Source organism: Lampris incognitus, chromosome 14 (assembly GCF_029633865.1).
Source record: "Lampris incognitus isolate fLamInc1 chromosome 14, fLamInc1.hap2, whole genome shotgun sequence".
Taxonomy (NCBI): Eukaryota; Metazoa; Chordata; class Actinopteri; order Lampriformes; family Lampridae; genus Lampris; species Lampris incognitus.
Window position 1 is genome coordinate 47,922,146 of NC_079224.1, and position 23,813 is coordinate 47,945,958.

Here is a 23,813-nt window from a genome sequence, read left to right on the forward strand (position 1 = left end):
CAGGACAACTAAACACTCCTTCCATCCCCAAAACCCCCACAGCTCCTTCTGCTAAACTTGATCAGACCACTGAATAATGAAACGGTGCACACACATGCAACGTTAAAGGACCATTCCGCTGTTTTTTTTCTGTTTTAGCCTGTTGACCACAGATCTGCTGCTTTATACTACTGACCACTTCCCACAGCACACTGCAGGGACTCAGGGATTTGTTTTTGTTGTTTGAGATAGTTCATCTTTGGTAAATTTATGTCGTCATTGCAGGATAATAATAGACTATTTGTTTTTTTTTTTTTTTTAATTTTGCACCACTGGGGAGTTGCACTTAATGTCATTGTACAGTTGTGCAATGAGAAATAAAGGCATGCATTCATTCATTCATTCATTCATTCACTCACTTCTCAGACCAACCCGCATTCAACTCCCAGCTGTCTCTGCACGTTGACTTTCAGGCCGCACTGACATGTATGGAGAGCGATGGCTGTACGGAAGGACGGGAAAACACGTGAAAACCCTAAAACACTGCGGTATGCTCTGGAGATGGTCGTGAGTAAAACATGATGTGTAGAAGATGAGATAAAAACATGCAGGAACGCCAGTTAACATTTCACCTTCCCCCAGAAGACAGTGTTGGTCTTCCGGCTTTGTGTGCAGACGGAGATTTTCACACGACTACCAGGTCAACTCCTGTAGCGACTCAGCGTACAGCCCTGCAAGCTGCAGCCCTGCAGCCTGCTGCCGTGCAACCCTGCAGCATGCAGCCCTGCAGCCCGCAACCTGCAGCCCTGCAACCTGCAGCCGGCAACCTGCAGCCCTGCAACCTGCAGCGTACAGCCCGGCAACCTGCAGCATGCAGCCCTGCAGCCCGCAACCTGCAGCCTGACCTCCATTTACAATCATCTTACTACTGGACTCACTGCCTGGGAGGTAAATCCCTTTCTTTTTCGTGTTTGACTAAGTAGTGCTTTATTTCTGTATTTATTAAAGACAAACAACAGAAACTAAAATGACAAAAATCTCGACTCAAAGCTCTCACCACATCAAGAAATAATAAGATTTGAATGCCAGACTTAATTCCTGCAGCTCATCCAGAGACAGAGGCAGTTGATAACAACTCATCCAATTGTATAATTACATTTATTCACAAGTATATTTACATTTTACTGGCCAACGGTAAAGTAAAAGGACATCTGAGGAGCTGTCCCCAGTCTTCTGTCCCCAGTCTGAGAAAAACACAACAGAAGTAGGTGTTTGACAACAACAATAAAGGAACGGTCTAAATTCCTATTCCAGTGTGGCTTTATTTAACCCAAGTGTCAATCAAACTCTCTGAACAGATAGCATTCCACAGCGGGTCAGGACCGGCTCTCAGTGGTGCAGGCCCTTTTTGTTCGGGGGAGTGAGTCCATAGATTAACATATAAATAACCCTCTCTCCCTGCAGTATAAAGAGACCCTCAGCATTTGTATGTGTGTGTGTGTGTGTGTGTGTGTGTGTGTGTGTGTGTGTGTGTGTGTGAAAGAGAGAGGGGGGGGGATTAAGGAGGTTGTGAAAGAGAGAGGGGGGGGGGATTAAGGAGGTCAATAGATGAATGCCTCCCCACCCACCCAACAGCCAAATGCTTCCCTCCTCAGAGGTGTCAGTGGTCAGTGAGTAGATCTGCAGACACAATTTGAAGTTTATATCACCGCTGAAACAACACACACACACACACACACACACACACACACACACACACACACACACACACACACACACACACACACACACACGCACACGTGGCTGGGCGAGTTTCTGTGCATTTCCAACCTAATTGTGGTCAGTTCTACGCCCCCCCCCCCGATCCAGCGGGTTTCTCCCAAGATGCCGAGCCCACGGCAGGGTGACGGGGTCAGCCCGAGCCCCTGGCATGAGGACAGGGAGGATGGGGGACAGCGGCTGCTTTGTCCGGGTGAGGTTAGAAAACTCCTACACTGCAGAGCTTCGTCCCAGTGATGGGACATTATAGGATCTTGTCGCAGATCACGATTAAAAAACACTCACGAAAAGTGGATCTTGGTGAATTCCCATTATTGGGAACCGTAAATGGGGATAATGGAGAATATTCGGGGTTTTCCCTGCCTGCATAGAGAATGAGGAGGCAGCCGCCTCCGTCAAATCCCGTGACAGAGCACAGTCACGGGATTTGACTGTGCTCTCTCAATCTTGTCTCTCTTGCTTTGTCTCCAAACCGTCCAACCTGAGCGGTCCCTCTAATATACTGGTTCCTAATCCTGTCCTTCTTCATCACTCCCAATGAAAATCTCACCATCTTCAACTCTGCCACCTCCAGCTCCAGCTCCACCTCCTGTCTTTTCATCATTTACAACATATAAGTTGTTGAACAATGTGAAAGCTTGGGCATCAGCTTGACTCTTTGTATTTTCTCTCGTTGGGAACTCCTGCTGGGTGCTGGCGAGAGTCTCAACCTGTCCTTGTTTGTTTTTCGCTAAAAAGGATGTTCACTAAAAAAGATGTGCCCGATCTGTGATGCAATAAAAATATGTGTTTCACGTCTGTGTAGCGTAGCAGTCTATTCTGTTGCCTACCAACATGGGGATCGCTGGTTCAAATCCCCGTGTTACCTCCGGCTTGGTCAGGCATCCCAACAGACACAGTTGGCCATGTCTGCGGGTGGGAAGCCGGATGTGGGTGTGTGTCCTGGTCGCTGCACTAGCGCCTCCTCTGGTCGGTCAGGGCGCCTGTTCGGGGGGGGGGGGGGGCTGGGGGGAACAGTGTGATCCTCCCATGCGTTACGTCCCCCTGGTGAAACTCCCCACTGTCAGGTGAAAAGAAGCGGCTGGTGACTCCACATGTATGGGAGGAGACATGTGGTAGTCTGCAGCCCTCCTGGATCAGCAGGGGGGGTGGAGCAGAGACCGGGACGGCTCGGAAACGTGGGGTAAGCGGCTGGGTAAAATTGGAAAGAAAAAAAAGGGGGGGGGGAGTCCCCTCCCAAAATGTTGTTCACTAAAAAAAGATGCCTCCGATCTGTGAAGCAATAAAAACTTGTTTCTTAATAAAACGAAAGGTAAGAGACTCCAGTAACGTTTTGTGCCACTTTAAGAGTTGGAAGCACATTTTGATGACTATCAGGATAATATCGTGAATCGCAATTATTTTGGCCACGATAATCGTGACATGAAATGTTCACATTGTCCCACACCTAATCTCAACAGACTGCAGGATCATCGCAACACAAAACAACAGTTATTCTCCATTTCCATGGCAAAGAGAGAAAGAAAGAAACTTTCCTGAAATATTCTAAACACTGCAGGAAAACTTCAGCCGACACAAACGGGAACCTGTAGCTTCTAACAGGGACGAGCTGATTTTTGGAGTCAAGATTGAAACGCTGGGGCTGATTTTTCTCCCCAATTGAACTTGGCCAATTAATTACCCCACTCTTCCGAGCCAGCCCGGTCTCTGCTCCACCCCCTCTGCTGATCCGGGAGGGCTGCAGACTACCACATGCCTCCTCCCATACATGTGGAGTCGCCAGCCACTTCTTTTCACCTGACAGTGAGGAGTTTCACCAGGGGGACGTAGCACGTGGGAGGATCACGCTATTCCCCCCAGTCCCCCCCCCCGAACAGGCGCCCCGACCCGACCAGAGGAGGTGCTAATACAGCCACCAGGACACATACCCACAACCAGCTTCCCACCCGCAGACACGGCCAATTGTGTCTGTTGGGACACCCGACAAAGCCGGAGGTAACACAGGGATTCGAACCGGTGATCTCCATGTTGGTAGGCAACGGAATAGACCGCCATGCCACCCGGACGCCCGCATCAAGACATTTTAACTCATTTTGGCAAGGACTGCCTTAAACCTGTATGTGAGTACAAGTGAATGGGGCATAAGATGGCAGACTACAGGAACCACCTGAGATTCAGCCTCAGGTGCAGACACAGCGGGATTACACCAACGAGCCTGCAAATGAAGTCTTCTTTCAAGGGCCACCAAGCGAGCCACATCCTCCAGAAGGCACAGAGCCAGCTGTTGAACAAACAGATGAGACAAACTAATTTTACCATTGATGCTTTGAAAGCCAAAGAGGAGAAGATCCAGAGACTTAAGTCACATCTAGATGAGACCACTTGCCAGCAGAGCCAGAGACTTAAATCACGTCTAGATGAGACCACTTCCCAGCAGATCCAGAGACTTAAATCGCGTCTAGATGAGACCACTTCCCAGCAGATCCAGAGACTTAAATCATTTCTAGATGAGACCACTTCCCAGCAGATCCAGAGACTTAAGTCACGTCAAGATGAGACCACTTCCCAGCAGATCCAGAGACCTAAATCACGTCTAGATGAGACCACTTCCCAGCAGATCCAGAGACCTAAATCACGTCTAGATGAGACCACTTCCCAGCAGATCCAGAGACTTAAGTCACGTCAAGATGAGACCACTTCCCAGCAGATCCAGAGACTTAAGTCACGTCTAGATGAGACCACTTCCCAGCAGATCCAGAGACTTAAGTCACGTCTAGATGAGACCACTTCCCAGCAGATCCAGAGACTTAAGTCACGTCTAGATGAGACCACTTCCCAGCAGATCCAGAGACTAAATCACGTCTAGATGAGACCACTTCCCAGCAGATCCACAGACTAAATCACGTCTAGATGAGACCAGTTCCCAGCAGATCCAGAGACTAAATCACGTCTAGATGAGACCAGTTCCCAGCAGATCCAGAGACTAAATCACGTCTAGATGAGACCACTTCCCAGCAGATCCAGAGACTAAATCACGTCTAGATGAGACCAGTCCCCAGCAGATCCAGAGACTAAATCACGTCTAGATGAGACCACTTCCCAACATGTGATTGAGTTCATGGAGAAGGCTCATCTAGCACAAAATGGGAAGTCATAAACCAAGCAGCAGAAGAAGTTCGGTCTATTTGCTGCATGCCAGAGACAATGGATGGCGCCCTTAACGGCAGACAAAGAGACAGATGCCGGTGATGTGGACCAAGTGGGTGAAGACTCTGTCCAACAGACAACTCACCCAGGTGGAGAAAGACATCCTTGCTAAGGGGCTGAATTTTGTTGTTATGCTGAGGCAAGTCCCGCTGGTGGAACTGATCAAAGCCACAGAATCACTGATCTGTCACGACGAACCTTTCAGCCTGCCTCAGCAATGCAAAGCCGCCGCCATCCAGCATCAGCAGAGATGAGAGGAAAGCTCCCACGATGCTCGGTAAGGCCAAGAACAGCATCATCCTTCTGGCGAACAAAGGCAGATGCACTGTTGTATTAAACCAGACGACCACGAGACAGTTGTGACGTTACTTAGCGACATAAATACTTATGAGCCCCGGGAACGAGATCCAAGCAGTGGTTACAAGAAAACGGGGATGATTACCTGAAGCTGTTCGAACAGGACAATACTATTGACAGAATGTTGTACCATACCCAGGGGAAGCTACACCTAGTCGGTATGGTTTACCTAATGCCAGGATCAAAGTACACGATTTCAGCCCAACTTTGACACGATTTTGTCATCATCGACACATTTCCAGCGTCGGGCTCGATTATGAAGGTTGGTAACGACAAACAGGCATTGAACCCGTGGTGTGACATAATCAAAAGAACAGCAGTGTGGCATCTAGGACGCCCCACGACACCCTTACAAAAAGTCAGGTATGTTGAAATTTTTGGTAGTTTCCTGCCTAATCTGAACTCTCCTGCGACGTGTTCCTTGACGCTGACCAATAGGACGCCAGCGTGCTCTCTGGTGCACTTTGTAACCATGGCAGAGGGAAGGCGATGCTGCTGCTGCTGCTGTCAGGTGCAACTACGTAACCGAGGAAAGGCTCGTTGAGCAGCGGCAACATGATCCCTGCCTTTTTTGACGCTTCCTGGAGGGAGGAACATGACAGAGCCAAAAAAGACTGGCAGGAAGCGGAAGCGGGGTGGGCTAAGCTAACTGCTAACCCATGCAGGCCGGCGGTTCCGCCAGTCATCTTTGCTGGCGTTCGTTTCCTTGGACAGTGATTTTTTTGTTTAGTTTGGTTGTGTGTGTGAGTTTGGATATGTGCGTTCTTGTAGTATTTGGGTGTGTTGCTGTTTTTGTGTTGTGCTGCTGTGGGCTGGGGGAAACGGCATTTCATTTCATGTACACAAGTACATGAAGTGAAACGACAAATACAGTGTTCCTGATTCCTAAATTAGCAGAAGTAAAACCTGCGGTTTTTCTGACTCACCCTGAAAATACAGTTTCAATCTTAAAGCTCATAAATGACCAAAATGCTATCTTTTTTATTTGTTTAGTAGCTAAACCTAAGAGGGACCACAGCGCGATGGACGGATTTTGAAGTTTCATTCAGAAGTTACAAAAAACAAACTATGTTGAATGAAACTACTGAAATACTTCTTGCCCAAAAGACCACACGCATCCTTTGAATTCCAGCAGCCAGAATAATCTATTACACCATGAACATGTTTAAACCTGTGCACAGTACAGATCTGGACAAGAAGCAGCCTCCACAGCGTCTTACCCAGTATGGTGGCGCCCTCTGCTGGGTAGTCTGGGAACTGCCCTTCTGACGGGACGCTGACCGTCCTGCGGAGGCTGCGGCCCTTTGCTGAGCTGGTGGGGCTCTCCTGGACGTCGCCTGGCGCCTGGAGATAAAGGGAGGGATCAGAGTGTGTGTGTGTATAAAGTATTCATAGACATCCTGTAGTACTTGTACTAATTCCCATACACACAGAAACCCAGGGGACATCGAACCTTTCTCCATATGCATTTGGTTTTTAGAAATTATTACTTTTGCATCATTTATAAAATTTTAATTTTAATTTTACTAAATTTTGTGTGTGCGTATGTGTGTGTGTGTGTGTATGTGTGTGTGGGGGGGGGGGCCTGTGATGGCCTGGCAGCCTGTCCAGGGTGTCTCCCCGCCTGCCGCCCAATGACTGCTGGGATAGGCTCCAGCATCCCCGCGGCCCCGGTTGGGATGAGCAGCTTGAATAATGGATGGATGGATGGATGGATGGATGGATGGATGGATGGATGGTTAGACACCTGTGATGCATTTCCCTCCGCTTTCCCAGTCTGTGCATCCACCCGCTGTAAAGAACCACCGGAGTGACACTGTTCTCGGTGAGACATGCTCACCCCTCGCAACATCCGTCTGGATATGTACGCTGGCTTGCTGTTCACTTTCCAGGCAGTTAAAGGAACCACAGACTGACCTGTGAACCCCCGGCCACCCTCTTATTCTACATCTGCAGGGTTACTGTCTATGTCCATTGTAAAAGGGACAAACTTAGACTTAGACTGCTTTTACTGTCGTCATTGCCTCGTATGCATGTCTCATACATACAAGGGAACGAAATTACGTTTCACAAGGACCACAGTGCCACACAAAAACAAATAACACAATAAATATTAAAAACAAAAAGTGCATTAAAAAGAAGAATTACTTCGCAGACCTAAACATCACAAGCACACCTGACACAGACAGTGAGTGAGAAGGTCAAAAGTCATTTTGTGGGAGGTCCAAGTGTTCAGGCAGGCTGTTGAGGAACCTCACAGCCTGAGGAATGAATCTGTTGCATAGTCCGGTGGAGGCAGCATGGATGCTCCAGTACCTCCTGCCAGAGGGTTGGAGGGTGAAGTGGATGTGGGAAGGGTGGGCGGGGTCCTTCACGATGCTGAGAGCCTTCCGGATGCACCGTGCAGCATAGATGGCCTGGATGGATGGGAGAGCAGTTCCTATGATCTGTCCAGCTGTCTTCACTATCCGCTGTAGGGATCTGCGGTCGGAGGCCTTGCAGTTCCCATGGCAGACAGAGAGACAGCTGGTCAGGATGCTCTCTGTGGTGCCTCTGTAGAATGTGATGAGGATGGTGGGGGGAGATTCGCCTTCTTCAGACACCGCAGGAAGTGAAGACGCTGCTGGGCCTTCTTGGAGAGCGCAGTGACATGTGAGGACCAGGAGGGGTCCTCTGTGATGTGAACTCCCAGGAACTTAACACTGCTGACTCTCTCCACATCCATACCATTGATGGTCTGAGGGGTATGGTGGGCGCTGGTCTTTCTAAAGTCAATAACGACTTCCTTCGTTTTTCCTATATTTAGGGAGAGGTTGTTGTTTTTGCACCTCACCACCAGTTGATCCACCTCCGCTCTGTATGATGATTCATCGTTGCTGATGAGACCTACCACTGTGGTGAGACCTACCACTGTGGTATCATCAGCAAACTTTATAATGAGGTTGGAGGTGGATGATGCTGTGCAGTCGTGAGTCAGCAGGGTGAAAAAGAGTGGACTGAGCACACAGCCCTGTGGAGCGCTGCTGCTGTGTGATGGTCCTGGAGGTGATTTTGCCAATTTGCACTGAATGTGGCCTTCCCGTGAGGAAGTCCAGCAGCCAGTTGCAGAGGGCGGCGTTAAGGTCCAGCTGGCTCAGCTTTTGATCAGGTGCTGATTGTGTTAAAAGCTGAGCTGAAGTCAGTGAACAGCTGTGAACAGCATCCTCACATAGCTGTTCTTTCTCTCCAGGTGGGACGGGGCTGGATGAAGAGCAGAGGTTATGGCATCTTCTGTGGAGCGGTTGGTGCGGTATGCAAACTGGTGTTTTTGCGAGTTTTAGATATTTACTCCACATGGCATACACTCAGTACGCCCAACCATTTTCCGGATGGTGCGTTCCTGTGCTGGTGGAAAGCTCGGACAGCCGAGATTTCAGATTCGGCTGTTGAACAGGAACTTTTTAAAGCAAGAAGAAACCAAACTCATGTTTTCATTTTCTCAACGTCCAGAAGATTTTTCACAACAACGTTATACCTTCAACTGCGCTGTCCCGCATTGACCATGTAACTCTGACAAAAAATGTGAGGTTGACTAAATAGTCACTGTGATGGATTACTTGGCTTCATCAGAACGTGACCTCCAGCGTGCACCAGGGCGGTTTGCAGCTGAGTGTGAAATGGTCGGGATGAGAGTCAGCACCCCCAAGTCTGAGGCCATGGTTCTCTACCGGAAAATGGTGGATTGCTCCCTCCAGGTTGGGGATGAGTTGTTGTCTCAAGTGAAGGAGCTCAAGTATCTCGGGGTCTTGTTCAGGAGTGAGGGTAGGATGGAGCGGGAGATTGACAGGTGGATTGGTGCAGCATCAGCAGTAATGTGGACGTTGTACTGGACCGTTGTGGTGAAGAGGGAGCTGAGCCGGAAGGCAACGCTCTCAATTTACCAGTCAGTCTTTGTTCCAACCCTCACCTACAGTCATGAGCGTAGGGCGTCTGGGCTCAGCCTCAGAGATAGGGTGAGGAGCTCGGACATCCGGAGGGAGCTCGGAGTAGAGCCGCTGCTCCTTCGCGTCGAAAGGAGCCAGTTGAGGTGGCTCGGGCATCTGATCAGGACGCCTCCTGGGCGCCTTCCTCTGGAGGTTTATCGGGCACGTCCAACTGGGAGGAGACCCCGGGGTAGACCCAGAAGTCGCTGAGGGACTATGTATCCAATCTGGCCTGGGAACGCCTTGGGATCCCCCAGGAGGAGCTGGAGGGCGTTGCTGGGGAGAGGGAGGTCTGGAGTGCCCTACTTACATTGCTGCCACCGCGACCCGACTCCGGAGAAGCGGCTGATGATGAGATGAAATGACTGAATGAATGAACATTTATTTATTCAGATTTAGATGGTACGTGGAAGCTGCTCAGCTTCCTGCTGAGGACAGGAAGAGATGGAAAACAGATGATCCATTGTGACGACCTGCCTAACAGGAGCAGTCGTAAGTAGTAGTAGTAGTAGCATTAGTAGTAGTAGTAGCAGCAGCAGTAGTAGCAGTAGTAGCAGTAGTAGTAGTAGCATTAGTAGTAGCAGCAGCAGTAGTAGCAGTACTAGCAGTATTATTGGTCGCAGTAGTAGTAGTCGCAATAGTAGTAGTTGCAATAGTAGCAGTAGTAGTAGCAGTAGTAGTGGTAGTAGTAGCAGTAGCAATCGTAGTAGTACTTGTAGCAGTAGTAGTAATAGTAGCAGTAGTAGTGGTAGTAGCAGTAGTAGCAGTAGTGGTTGTAGTAGTAGCAGTGGTAGTCGTAGTAGTACCACTAGTAGTAATAGTAGCAGTAGTAGTGGCGGTAGTAGCAGTAGTAGTACCAGTAGTAGTAGTAGTAGTGGTAGCAGCAGTAGTAGTAGTAGTAGCATTAGTAGCAGTAGTAGTACCAGTAGTAGTAGTAGTAGTGGTAGCAGCAGTAGTAGTAATGGTAGTAGTAGTGGTCGTGGTAGTACCAGTAGTAGTAGTAGTAGTAGTAGTAGATTAAACAGCTGCTGAATAGATTATGAATTCCACATGACATATGACATATGACACATGACACATGACATATGACACATGACACATGACGCATGACACATGACATATGACATATGACAGGTCTCAGGGATTGTGAATAAAGACCAGCATGGTGGGTTAATGTTTTACATGGCTGTCTCAGTCACTAGGTTGTGGGTTTGATTCCACTTCTGTGTAGAATTTACCTGGTTTCCTCCACAGTCCAGAGACACATGTACTATACGTCAGGTGAACTGGAGTCTCCCACAGTGTGTGTGTGTGTGTGTGTGTGTGTGTGTGTGTGTGTGTGTGTGTGTGTGTGTAGACAGTGTGAACTCTGACCTCTTCATCCTTGGTTAGCAGGATGAGCTGTCTGTCTGTTAGGATGCAGTACCGACTCTCCCACACGCTGTCTGTGTAGGGAGACTGACCACATGACAGCCGGTGAGCGGGTGGGCCCTTCACATCTGGACACACAAACAAACAAAACAACAAAAAGCAGTCAGACTAATATCGAAACATACATATAACCAAGATACACACAAGATACACACAAGAAACACACAAGATACACACAAGAAACACACCAGCCTGTTAGCAGACATCAGCAGACCCCTCTGAGCTTCTGAACACAACACACTGGTTTCACCGTACATACACACTACACCGGCTTCACCACGCACGCACACCGCTTTACATACCACACCCCTTCAGCATACACACAAAATCACACTGAATACACAAACACAACACACCGGTTAACAAACCTGAGAACAACAAGCCGTTTTAAACAGACGACAACCTTTCAGTGTGCAGAGTAACGACCTGCTGCAGTCCCTCTGGACCCCCTTCAGGGAGAATGAGGGACGCTTGTCGTGTGGAGGACGTGAGGAGGCGCTGCTACCACCTGCTCTACCTCTGCACACCGACACACACCTGGGTCACTGAGCACACTGAACACTCTCCCTCTCTCTCCTCTCTCTCTCTCTCTCTCTCTCTCTCCTCTCTCTCTCCTCTCTCTGTCTCTCTCTCTCTCCTCTCTCTGTCTCTCTCTCTCCTCTCTCTGTCTCTCTCTCTCTCCTCTCTCTCTCCTCTCTCTGTCTCTCTCTCCTCTCTCTGTCTCTCTCTCTCTCCTCTCTCTCTCCTCTCTCTCTCTCTCCTCTCTCTGTCTCTCTCTCTCTCCTCTCTCTCTCCTCTCTCTGTCTCTCTCCGTCTCTCTCTCCTCTCGCTCTCTCCTCTCTCTGTCTCTCTCTCTCCTCTCTCTGTCTTTCTCTCTCCGTCTCTCTCTCTCCTCTCTGTCTCTCTCTCCATCTCTCTGTCTCTCTCTCGTTCATCTGAATCAGCTGTGTGACCTCATACAGGCATTACAAGATTCACAATGAGAGAGACAGAGACAGAGAGAGAGACAGAGAAACAGAGACACAGAGAGCAAGACAGAGAGAGAGAGACAGACAGCCAGAGGAGGGGGAGCAGCTTTACATGACAACAGCCTCAGCTGAGTTGCCACTGCAGTTCACAGGTTTTGCCTGTAGATGGAGCCGTTAATCTTTCATCAGTTTTATAGACGAGCTTTCTATATATATATGTATACACACACACACACATATATATATATATATACACACACACACACACACACACACATATATATATATATATATATATATATATATATATATATATATATATGTGTGTGTGTGTGTGTGTGTGTGTGTGTGTGTGGGGTTCGATCTGTGAGCCAGTGTGGTTGACTGACAGACTCTGTGTGTGTGTGTGTGTGTGTGTGTGTGTCCCATTAAAGAAGTTAATCATTCTGACTAGGACGCAGTACTGTCTCTCCAGACTGACCTTCTACTGAAAAACATGACTCCGGGAGACAAGGGTAGGCAGACAGACAGACAGTCAGTCAGACACACAGACAGTCAGTCAGTCAGACACACAGTCAGACAGACACACAGACGGACAGTCGGACAGTCAGGCAGACAGACACACAGACAGTCAGTCAGACACACAGACGGACAGTCAAACAGTCAGGCAGACAGTCGGACAGGCAGACAGTCGGGCAGGCAGACAGGCAGACAGGCAGACAGACAGACAGATGGATGGGTGACAAGGCTGTGTGGATCAATAATTTAAGGGTTGTTCTCCGGACTCGGTGGAGCAGCTGATGTGTGCTGAAACAGCCTGGCTCTCTGACACACTGCAGTACAGTCTGAGCACAGTGCAGAGGTCAAAGGTCAGTGTTGGCAGGGAGAGGGGAGATAGTGTTTCCTCACCAACACGGGCTGTTATTAACAACATCATAGGCTGTGGAAACAACACGGTTGTCATTTGGATCATTAATTATGAATAAAAACACCACACCGTGGTGTCTTGTGGTGCCTAGATGCCACGGTACTGTTTCTAAAGATGCCGTGGTACTGATTCTAAAGATGCCCCGGTACTGATTCTAAAGATGCCGTGGTACTGATTCTAAAGATGTCACGGTACTGATTCTAAAGATGTCATGGTACTGATTCTAAAGGTGCCGTGGTACTGATTCTAAAGGTGCCGAGGTACTGATTCTAAAGATGCCCCGGTACTGATTCTAAAGATGCCACAGTACTGATTCTAAAGATGCCATGGTACTGATTCTAAAGACGCCCCGGTATTGATTCTAAAGATGCCATGGTACTGATTCTAAAGACGCCCTGGTATTGATTCTAAAGATGCCATGGTACTGATTCTAAAGATGCCACAGTACTGATTCTAAAGGTGCCGAGGTACTGATTCTAAAGATGCCGTGGTACTGATTCTAAAGATGCCACGGTACTGATTCTAAAGATGCCGTGGTACTGATTCTAAAGATGCCACGGTACTGATTCTAAAGATGCCGCAGTACTGATTCTAAAGATGTCGTGGTACTGATTCTAAAGATGCTGTAGTATTGAGTCTAAAGGCGCCCTGGTACTGATTCTAAAGATGCCATGGTACTGATTCTAAAGATGTCGTGGTACTGATTCTAAAGATGCCACGGTATTGATTCAAAAGACGCCGTGGTATTGATTCTAAAGACGGCCCGGTATTGATTCTAAAGACGGCCCGGTATTGATTCTAAAGACTCCCCGGTATTGATTCTAAAGACGCCGTGGTATTGAGTCTAAAGATGCCGCAGTACTGATTCTAAAGACTCCCCGGTACTGATTCTAAAGATGCCGTGGTACTGATTCTAAAGATGCCGTGGTACTGATTCTAAAGACTCCCCGGTACTGAGTCTAAAGGCGCCACGGTACTGATTCTAAAGATGCCATGGTACTGATTCTAAAGATGTCGTGGTACTGATTCTAAAGATGTCGTGGTACTGATTCTAAAGATGCCGTGGTACTGATTCTAAAGACGCCCTGGTATTGATTCTAAAGACTCCCCGGTATTGATTCTAAAGACGCCGTGGTATTGATTCTAAAGATGCCGCGGTACTGATTCTAAAGACTCCCCGGTACTGATTCTAAAGATGCCCCGGTACTGATTCTAAAGATGCCGTGGTACTGATTCTAACGCCGTTTTACAAGTGTCTTTTAATGTACTGTTTCTGCTTTGTGATTGTTTTAATTTGCATCTTTCTATTGTAAAGCACTTTGAGCTGCATGTATGAAAGGCTATGCAAACACAGTTCATTATTACTATTATTATCATTATTATTATCATTATTATTATTAATAATAATGTGTGTGGGAAGATGGCTACGCAAATTTACATTTGTGGCGGCCTCACCCAGTACCGTCCATGCAGTGTCTGTCCACGTCTGCATCTTAAGTTTTGTCTTCGTTTGGTGGCTGGGAGAGCTGGCGCTGGATCGGCTGGGAGAGCGGGGCGGGCTAAGCTAACTGCTAGCCCATGCAGATCAGCGGTTCCGATAACGCCGAGGTCGGTCTGACAGGACGTGGAAGCGGGGCAGGCTAAGCTAACTGCTAGCCCATGCAGACCGGCAGTTCCGATAACGCCGAGGGCGGTCTGGCGGTGGCCTCACCTGGCGTTGACTGTGGTGTTTTTGGTGTTGTTGTGAGGAGTGCGGCGACGTGTGTCGAGGGTGTCTGGATGGAAGAGCTTGGTCAGCTGCGTCCGGTGGGCCCAGGGACCACTGCCCCTGCCTGGAGCCTGGCCCGAGGAGGAAACGCCGAGGTCGGTCTGACAGGACGTGGAAGTGGGGCAGGCTAGGCTAACTGCTAGCTCATGCAGACCGACGGTTCTGACAGTCATCCTGGCTAGCATTAGTTCCCTTGGACAGTGATTTTGTTTAGTTTGGATATGTGTGTTAGTTTGGATATGTGTGTTAGTTTGGGTGTGTGTGTTAGTGTGGGTATGTGTGTTAGTGTGGGTATGTGTGTTAGTTTGGGTGTGTGTGTTAGTGTGGGTATGTGTGTTAGTGTGGGGTGGGTATGTGTGTTAGTTTGGGTGTGTGTGTTAGTGTGGGTATGTGTGTTAGTGTGGGGTGGGTATGTGTGTTAGTTTGGGTATGTGTGTTCTTGTCTTTGTGTTGTACTGCTGTGGGCTGGGGAAACAACAAATAAAGTGTTCCTGATTCCTAAACAAATTTGATTAATATTATTATCATTACATTAATTATTATTATAATCATTATTATATTATTATTATCATTATTATTATTATCATTATTTTATTATTATTATTATTATTATTATCATTATATTATCAATATTGTTATTATTATTATCATCATTATATTATTATTATTGTTATTATATTGTGGGAGTGCAGGAGGAATCTATCGTCAATTGTGTATCACTACAATATTATTATTATTATATTATTATTACCACGCTAACTCAGGATTGACATGACATGGGTTGCAGTTGTGCCCAGGACCTCCTCTCCATCTCTCCGTCTCTCAGTCTCTCCATCCCTCTGTTTCTCTGTTTCTCCATCTCTGTTTCTCCATCTCTCTGTCTCTCCATCTCTCTGTTTCTCCATCTCTCTGTTTCTCCATCTCTCTGTCTCTCCATCTCTCTGTTTCTCCATCTCTCTGTCTCTCTGTTTCTCCATCTCTCTGTCTCTCCATCTCTCCATCTCTGTTTCTCCATCTCTCTGTCTCTCCATCTCTCTGTTTCTCCATCTGTTTCTCCATCTGTTTCCCCATCTCTTCATCTCTGTTTCTCCATCTCTCTGTTTCTGTTTCTCCATCTCTCTGTCTCTCAGTCTCTCCATCCCTCTGTTTCTCTGTTTCTCCATCTCTGTTTCTCCATCTCTCTGTTTCTCCATCTCTCTGTCTCTCTGTTTCTCCATCTCTCTGTCTCTCCATCTCTCCATCTCTGTTTCTCCATCTCTCCATCTCTCCATCTCTCTGTTTCTCCATCTCTGTTTCTCCATCTCTCCATCTCTTCATCTCTCTGTTTCTCCATCTCTCTGTTTCTGTTTCTCCATCTCTCTGTTTCTCCATCGCTCTGTCTCTCCATCTCTCTGTTTCTCCATCTCTCTGTCTCTCCATCTCTCCATCTCTGTTTCTCCATCTCTCTGTCTCTCCATCTCTCCATCTCTGTTTCTCCATCTCTCTGTCTCTCCATCTCTCCATCTCTCTGTTTCTCCATCTCTCCATCTCTCCATCTCTCCGTTTCTCCATCTCTCCATCTCTGTTTCTCCATCTCTCTGTTTCTCCGTCTCTCTGTTTCTCCATCTCTCCATCTCTCTGTCTCTCTGTCTGTCCTACCTTCCATTTTCTTGCCCGACAAAGCCAGAAAACACTGAACAGTCCCTACTGTAAAGCCGCTCCTCCACCACAGCAGTAAGGCAGCGGTGTGCTTCTCTGGCATGTTCACCTCCGGGTGGTGGGGGTGGGGGTGGGGGGTGGGGGTGGTGCAGCAGTCGGCGTGGGGTCCCTCAGACGGGCCCGGGCAGGCCGGGGCAGTCGTACGGATGTGGAGATTTTAATCTGGGGTCTAAAATGTCTCTGCACACATGAAGTCATTCACAAACACACAGACGTGATGAGGCTTGAACACACACACACACACACACACACACACACAGACACACACACACACACACACACACACACACACACACAGAGTGTGTGTGCTGCTGTGAGTTGTGGATCAGAGCTGTAATGTAGTTTAGTTTGCCAATCAGACTGTTAAACTGACGACAGAGAGACTACTGTCTCCTCTAACTCTGCACCACCAGCCTGCAACTAATGCAACTAACACCCCACACACACACACACACACACACACAAACTCACACACACGAACTCACACACACACACACACACACACACACACATGTGCGCTTGCAGGGGATGGAAATGCTGTGCGACTTGCAGGCTGCAGGCTTCATGTGATTCTTGTGAGTCCTCAATTGAATCTAAACACAGAAGTGAACTTGTGTGAGGCTGTGAAGTGCAGTCCCTCCCCCTGAGGACAGGAGCTGTGTCTCTCAGCATCCCCGTGTCCTTCTCCGTCCACTCAGCTAGACGGACTAGCACCCGTAACCTTCACGCTCCTAGTGCCTTGCTCTTCCCACTGAACCACGGCACTGGAAGCTAACTCTGTCCTAGGGCCGGGCCGGGTCGGGCCGGGCCGGGCGATATTGGGCTGTCCGGGTGACGTGGCGGTCTATTCCATTGCCTAGCAAGATGGGGATCACCGGTTCGAATCCCCGTGTTACCTCCGGCTTGGTCGGGCGTCCCTACAGAAACAATTGGCCGTGTCGGCGGGTGGGAAGCCGCATGTGGGTATGTGTCCTGGTCACTGCACTAGCGCCTCCTCTGGTCGGTCGGGGCGCCTGTTTGGGGGGAGGGGGAACTGGGGGGGGAATAGTGTGATCCTCCCACATGCCACGTCCCCCTGGTGAAACTCCTCACTGTCAGGTGAAAAGAAGCGGCTGGTGACTCCACATGTATTGGAGGAGGCATGTGGTAGATCAGCAGGGGGGGGGGGAGCAGCGACCAGGGCGGCTCGGAACAGTGGGGTACAGCTGGGGAGGAAAAAAAAGGGGGGGGTACCAAAAAAAGAAAAACATATCACGATATTCACGATATTTTTTGGACCAAATACCTCGATATCGATACTGTGGCAACACTGTGGGGACGACTACAGGTGCTTTCACAAAACATTTACATCATCAGGTTTTAGAGAAATAATCATCAGTAACGCCGACATGATCATTAAGAGTAAGAAGAGTCTGGAACGTTCACAAAATCACACCAGGGAGTCAACACCTAGACCATATCACGATACTACGATATCGAGTCTCATATCATGATATCGATAGAATATCTAGTCTCATATCATGATAGATAGAATATCAAGTCTCATATCATGATAGATATAATATCTAGTCTCATATCATGATATCAATATTATATCTAGTCTCATATCATGATAGATATAATATCTAGTCTCATATCATGATAGATAGAATATCTAGTCTCATATCATGATAGATATAATATCTAGTCTCATATCATGATAGATAGAATATCTAGTCTCATATCATGATATCAATATTATATCTAGTCTCATATCATGATATCAATATTATATCTAGTCTCATATCATGATATCGATAGAATATCTAGTCTCATATCATGATAGATAGAATATCTAGTCTCATATCATGATAGATAGAATATCTAGTCTCATATCATGATAGATATAATATCTAGTCTCATATCATGATAGATAGAATATCTAGTCTCATATCATGATAGATATAATATCGAGTCTCATATCATGATAGATATAATATCTAGTCTCATATAGATATAATATCTAGTCTAATATGATATCGATATAATATCTAGTCTCATATCATGATAGATAGAATATCTAGTCTCATATCATGATAGATATAATATCTAGTCTCATATCATATCGAGATACTGCCCTGCCCTACTCTGACCACAGTCTGGACATGGCATCCGTGGGAAACACACAGAAGGTTTTCTGTCCACAAGCATCTTATGATGGTTTTCATAAAGTTCCCCATCAGCACAGAAACACTGAACTAGAAACACTCTGAAGTCTCTTCTATTGGCCATGCGCACAAAACATTAGCCAGCAGCTCGACGCCAACCACATGAGAATCACATGTCAGCCCTCTGTTATCTTTAGTCCAAACTGTTCACTTAGGCGTCCGGGTGGCGTGGCGGTCTACCCCGCTGCCTACCAACATGGGGATCACCGGTTCCAATCCCCGTGTTGCCTCCGTGTCTGCGGGTGGGAAGCCGGATGTGGGTATGTGTCCTGGTCGCTGCACTAGCGCCTCCTCTGGTCGGTTGGGGCGCCTGTTTGGGGGGGAGGGGGATCTGGGGGGAATAGCGTGATCCTCCCACACGCTCCGTCCCCCTGGTGAAACTCCTCACTGTCAGGTGAAAAGTAGCGGCTGGTGACTCCACATGTATGGGAGGAGGCATGTGGTAGTCTGCAGCCCTCCTGGATCAGCAGAGGGGGTGGAGCAGAGACCGGGACGGCTCGGGAGAGTGGGGTAATTAGCCGGATACAATCAGGGAGAAACAAGCGGGAGAGGGGGGGGTTACTTCGTGTGGATGGAAGGCGAAATAGGGAGGAAAAGATGCTTTTTCAAATTGAGCCATGTTAGTGTGGACGTGCTGTAAGACCCCACCCCCCCCCACCCCCACCCCGAGAGGCCTCGCCCGGGTTCCCTTTTCAGCGACCCTGCAGCAGATCACAACAAGCGGCACAACACTGTGGTAGGACGCTACAGTAGGTACCGTTTTCAGCTGTGCAGGAGCTCTGAAGACGTTTCCCCCAGACAAGGTGCAGCCTACTTCTGGCTGCATAAGAAATCAGCCATGTCGAATGATTGGCTTCAACAAGCCCCAAGAGAACCGGTTCCCCTCACACCGGCTGCCGTGCGGACCGGCACCAGCACACCGCAGCCGGCCAGAGAGCGCCGTCCAGCCGCACAGCAACGACCTGCTGACTGCACTGTTTCCCTGCATCTCTGCGGTGAGAGGAGCCGGCTGGCTGGCTGGCTGGCTGGCAGGGGAGCGTACGCCGGCTGGCTGGCTGGCTGACTGGCTGGCTGGCTGACCGGCTGGCTGGCTGGCTGGCTGGCTGGCTGGCTGGCTGACTGACTGACTGGCTGGCTGGCTGGCTGACTGGCTGGCCGGCTGGCCGGGGAGCGCACGCCGGCTGGCTGACTGGCTGGCTGGCTGACTGGCTGGCTGACTGGCTGGCTGGCTGACTGGCTGGCTGACTGGCTGGCTGACTGGCCGGCTGATTGGCCGGCTGATTGGCCGGCTTGCCGACTGGCTGGCCGGCTGACTGGCTGGCTGGCCGGCTGACTGGCTGGCTGGCCGGCTGGCTGGCCGGCCGGCCGGGGAGCACATGCCGGCTAATTAGCCCAGCGGCTGTTTGTGCGGCAACCTGGCGCTCGGCAGTGGAGCGGGGAGTTGTGGAGAGTCCAGGACAAAGAAGGGAAACAGACCGACACAAAGAGACATGTGTTGCTCCCGTCCAGCAACAGACTGCTGCTGCTGCTGCTGGGAGCAGGAGGAGGAGCAGGAGGAGGAGCAGGAGGAGGAGGAACTACATCAATGACTGCTGTTACATAAGTTCTACCCAGTTTAGAAGATCGGCATTTTTCTCATCATACAGTTCACACGCACACACAGACACACACACACACACACACACACACACACACACACACACACACACACACACACCAGGTCCACATTACAGCAGGCCAGAACTGAGGACAACAGCAGGAGTTCAGCGTATCTCCGATAGTTCCCAGTTTGATTCAAAGCTAAGCTGGTTTTGCACTATGCTGATCAGATTTAAGCTAAGGGCGTCCGGGGGCGAGGCGGTCTGTTCTGTTGCCTACCAACACGGGGATCGCCGGTTCGAATCCCTGCGTTACCTCCGGCTTGGTAGGGCGTCCCTACAGACACAATTGGCCGTGTCTGCGGGTGGGAAGCCGGATGTGGGTATGTGTCCTGGTCGTTGCACTAGCGCCTACTCTGGTCGGTCAGGGCGCCTGGTCGGAGGGGAGGGGAGGGGAGGGGAGGGGGCTGGGGGAATACCATGATCCTCCCACGTGCTACGTCCCCCTGGTGAAACTCCTCACTGTCAGGTGAAAAGAAGCGGCTGGTGACTCCACATGTATCTGGAGGAGGAGGCATGTGGTAGTCTGCAGCCCTCCTGGATCAGCAGGGGGGGTGGAGCAGAGACCGGGACGGCTCGGAAGAGTGGGGTAATTAGCCGGATACAGTTGGGGGGGGGGATTTAAAGCTACATCGGGTAACTGTTATGCTTTAACATGTCGGGGGTACTGTGGGGGGGTGTTTTGGGGGCATTGTGGGGATGTGTGTGTGTCTAAGGGCATTGTGGGGGGGTGTTTTGGGGGTACTGTAGGGGGGTGTTTTGGGGGCATTGTGGGATGTGTGTTTTGGGGGCATTGTGGGATGTGCGTTTTGGGGGTACTGTGGGGGGGTGTTTTGGGGGCATTGTGGGGTGTGTGTTTTGGGGGCATTGTGGGGGGGTGTTTTGGGGGTACTGTGGGGGGGTGTTTTGGGGGCATTGTGGGATGTGTGTTTTGGGGGTACTGTAGGGGGGTGTTTTGGGGGCATTGTGGGGTGTGTGTTTTGGGGGTACTGTGGGGTGTGTGTTTTGGGGGCATTGTGGGGGGGTGTTTTGGGGGTACTGTAGGGGGGTGTTTTGGGGGCATTGTGGGGTGTGTGTTTTGGGGGTACTGTGGGGTGTGTGTTTTGGGGGCACTGTGGGGGGGTGTTTTGGGGGCATTGTGGGGTGTGTGTTTTGGGGGTACTGTAGGGGGGGGTTTTGGGGGCATTGTGGGGTGTGTGTTTTGGGGGTACTGTGGGGTGTGTGTTTTGGGGGCACTGTGGGGGTGTGTGTATGGGAGGATGCTCCCTACATGTCTTGCTTTGCGTTTGTCTTGACTGACAGATCAACAGAGGGACTGACGGACAGATAGAGCTACCCTGTTTTGAAACATCAAATACTTGACCCCAACACACACACACACACACACACACGCACACACAAGAAGTCTCTCTGCAAAGTACAACAAAGTAATAGAGTATACTGCATATTAACTGTACTACATACTGTGTACAGTGCAGTAAAACACATGTACTAGTGTAGTGTGTGTTGTAAATACATTATACTCTCTCCAGTCAACCAGCGCAAGAGGCGGCAGGTGGATACGGCTCAGGTAACCTATATCGCCATGGTAACCACGCCATTTTCTTCTGGCATAGTTTCCAGCTAAAACGAGTACAGATCCTGGCATCTTAGTACCTCATAACAAACAGTTTAACGTAGCCAGTACAAGTGGTACTGTGTAGTACACACTGAGGCTATGCAGACGAGACCCGTGTTGCCGTAGCGACAGAGGGATGAAGCCTTGCTATTGGTCTGGGACTCTGGTGGGTCAAGAAGACGTTTTAATGGTCAGAACCATCGATGAGACATTCTTAATATAACACACATCTACTGCTTTCACCATGTCCAGCTACACACACCACACCACACACACACACCACACACACACACACACACACACACACACACACACACCACACCACACACACACACACACACACCCACACACATTCTTTCCAAGATTATATTTCCTCCAAACTTAAATATAATTAAATTACAATGAGAAGTTAGATATACAGACAGTCATAGAGGAAGACAGACAGACAAACAGACCATCAGTCAGACAGACAGGTTATGAGGCAGGCAGACAGACAGACCATCAGTCAGACTGTCAGTCAGACAGACAGGTTTTGAGTCAGACAGACAGGTTTTGAGGCAGGCAGACAGACAGACCATCAGTCAGACAGGCAGGTTATGAGACAAGACATGGGTTTTGAGGCATACAGACAATCAGATAGTCAGACCCTCAATCAGATAGACAGGTTATGAGGCAGACAGACAGACCGTCAGTCAGACAGACAGGTTTTGAGGCAGACAGGCAGTCAGACCCTCAGTCAGATAGACAGGTTATGAGGCAGACAGACAGACCGTCAGTCAGACAGACCGTCAGTCAGACAGACGGGTTTTGAGGCAGACAGACAGGTTTTGAGGCAGACAGACAGGTTTTGAGGCAGACAGACAGACAGACAGACAGGTTTTGAGGCAGACAGACAGACAGACAGACGGGTTTTGAGGCAGACAGACAGACAGAGAGACGGGTTGTGAGGCAGACAGCATGGAGGATATCTGGGTTCTGGTATGTGTGTGTTGTGAATGGAGCTGAAAACACTCATCCCTCACTACCTCCCAGCTGGAGACCGGGGCTGCTGGTCGGTGACCTTGAAACTGGAAGGGGCTCTTGTAACATAAATAGTACCCCAAAAGAAAACAGCCCCCTCCCACGACTAGTGACTGCTGGAGTGGTGGGACCGGTCAGCTCCCAGTAAACACAGTGGAAGACTGTGGTTGTACTGGTCGTTATTACAGGTGTGGCGGAGGGACTGTAAACCCGTCTGTCTGCAACGACAGGTGTCCGTCCATGAGGAGGGACGGACCGGGCTGCACCCCGTCTGCTGGTCCTCCTGGTATCTGGAGGACCTGGTGGGCTGGCGGGCTGGAGGCAGTAACCTGACCCCCACTCACCATGCCTGGAATGTGGGGGACACAGGGAGAGGTTGAACCACCTGTCCTGGATGGAGTTACACAGACATACTATGTAGGACCACTGACCACTGCTGACACACACACACACACACACACACACACACACACTCAGCAGCTGAATACTTGTGGATCTACATACACAAGCATTCACACACACATTGCCACCAGCTACTCCAAATGACACACACACACACACACACACACACACACACACACACACACACACACACACACACACACACACTCAGCTGAATGCTTACAGATCTACATACAGAAGTCAGAAAAGATTACCAGACTACTAAACTACTAGATTACCAGACTACTAGATTACCAGGTTACTAGATTACCAGACTACTAGATTACCAGGTTACTAGATTACCAGACTACTAGACTACTAGATTACCAGACTACTAGATTACCAAGTTACTAGGTTACCAGACTACTAGATTCCCAGACTACTAGATTACCAGGTTACTAGATTACCGGACTGCTAGATTACTATATTACTAGATTACCAGACTACTAGACTACTAGATTACTAGATTACCAGACTACTAGATTACTAGATTACCAGACAACTAGACTACTAGATTACTAGATTACCAGACTACTAGATTACCAGGTTACTAGATTACCAGACTACTGGATTACCAGGTTACTAGATTACCAGACTACTAGATTACTATATTACTAGATTACCAAACTACTAGATTACTATATTACTAGATTACCAAACTACTAGATTACCAGACTACTAGATTACCAGACTACTAGATTACTAGACTACTAGATTACTAGATTACCAGACTACTAGATTACAAGATTACTAGATTACCTGATTGGCAGGCAATCCACATTTATCCGTTTT

The 23,813-nt window shown here is 48.9% G+C and overlaps 1 protein-coding gene across 3 annotated transcripts in view; it reads right to left on the reverse strand.

Annotated features, from left to right (window-relative positions):
- Positions 1 to 23,813, reverse strand: part of rasal2 (RAS protein activator like 2) — a 162,737-nt gene that overhangs the window by 90,920 nt on the left and 48,004 nt on the right. For all 3 annotated transcript variants that reach the window (XM_056293999.1, XM_056294000.1, XM_056293997.1), the window contains exons 2-3: positions 10,659 to 10,783; positions 6,543 to 6,666 (exon numbers count right to left, since the gene is read on the reverse strand). In XM_056293999.1, coding sequence (XP_056149974.1) covers positions 6,543 to 6,666; positions 10,659 to 10,783 — 249 coding nt within the window. The remainder of the gene's footprint in view (positions 1 to 6,542; positions 6,667 to 10,658; positions 10,784 to 23,813) is intronic.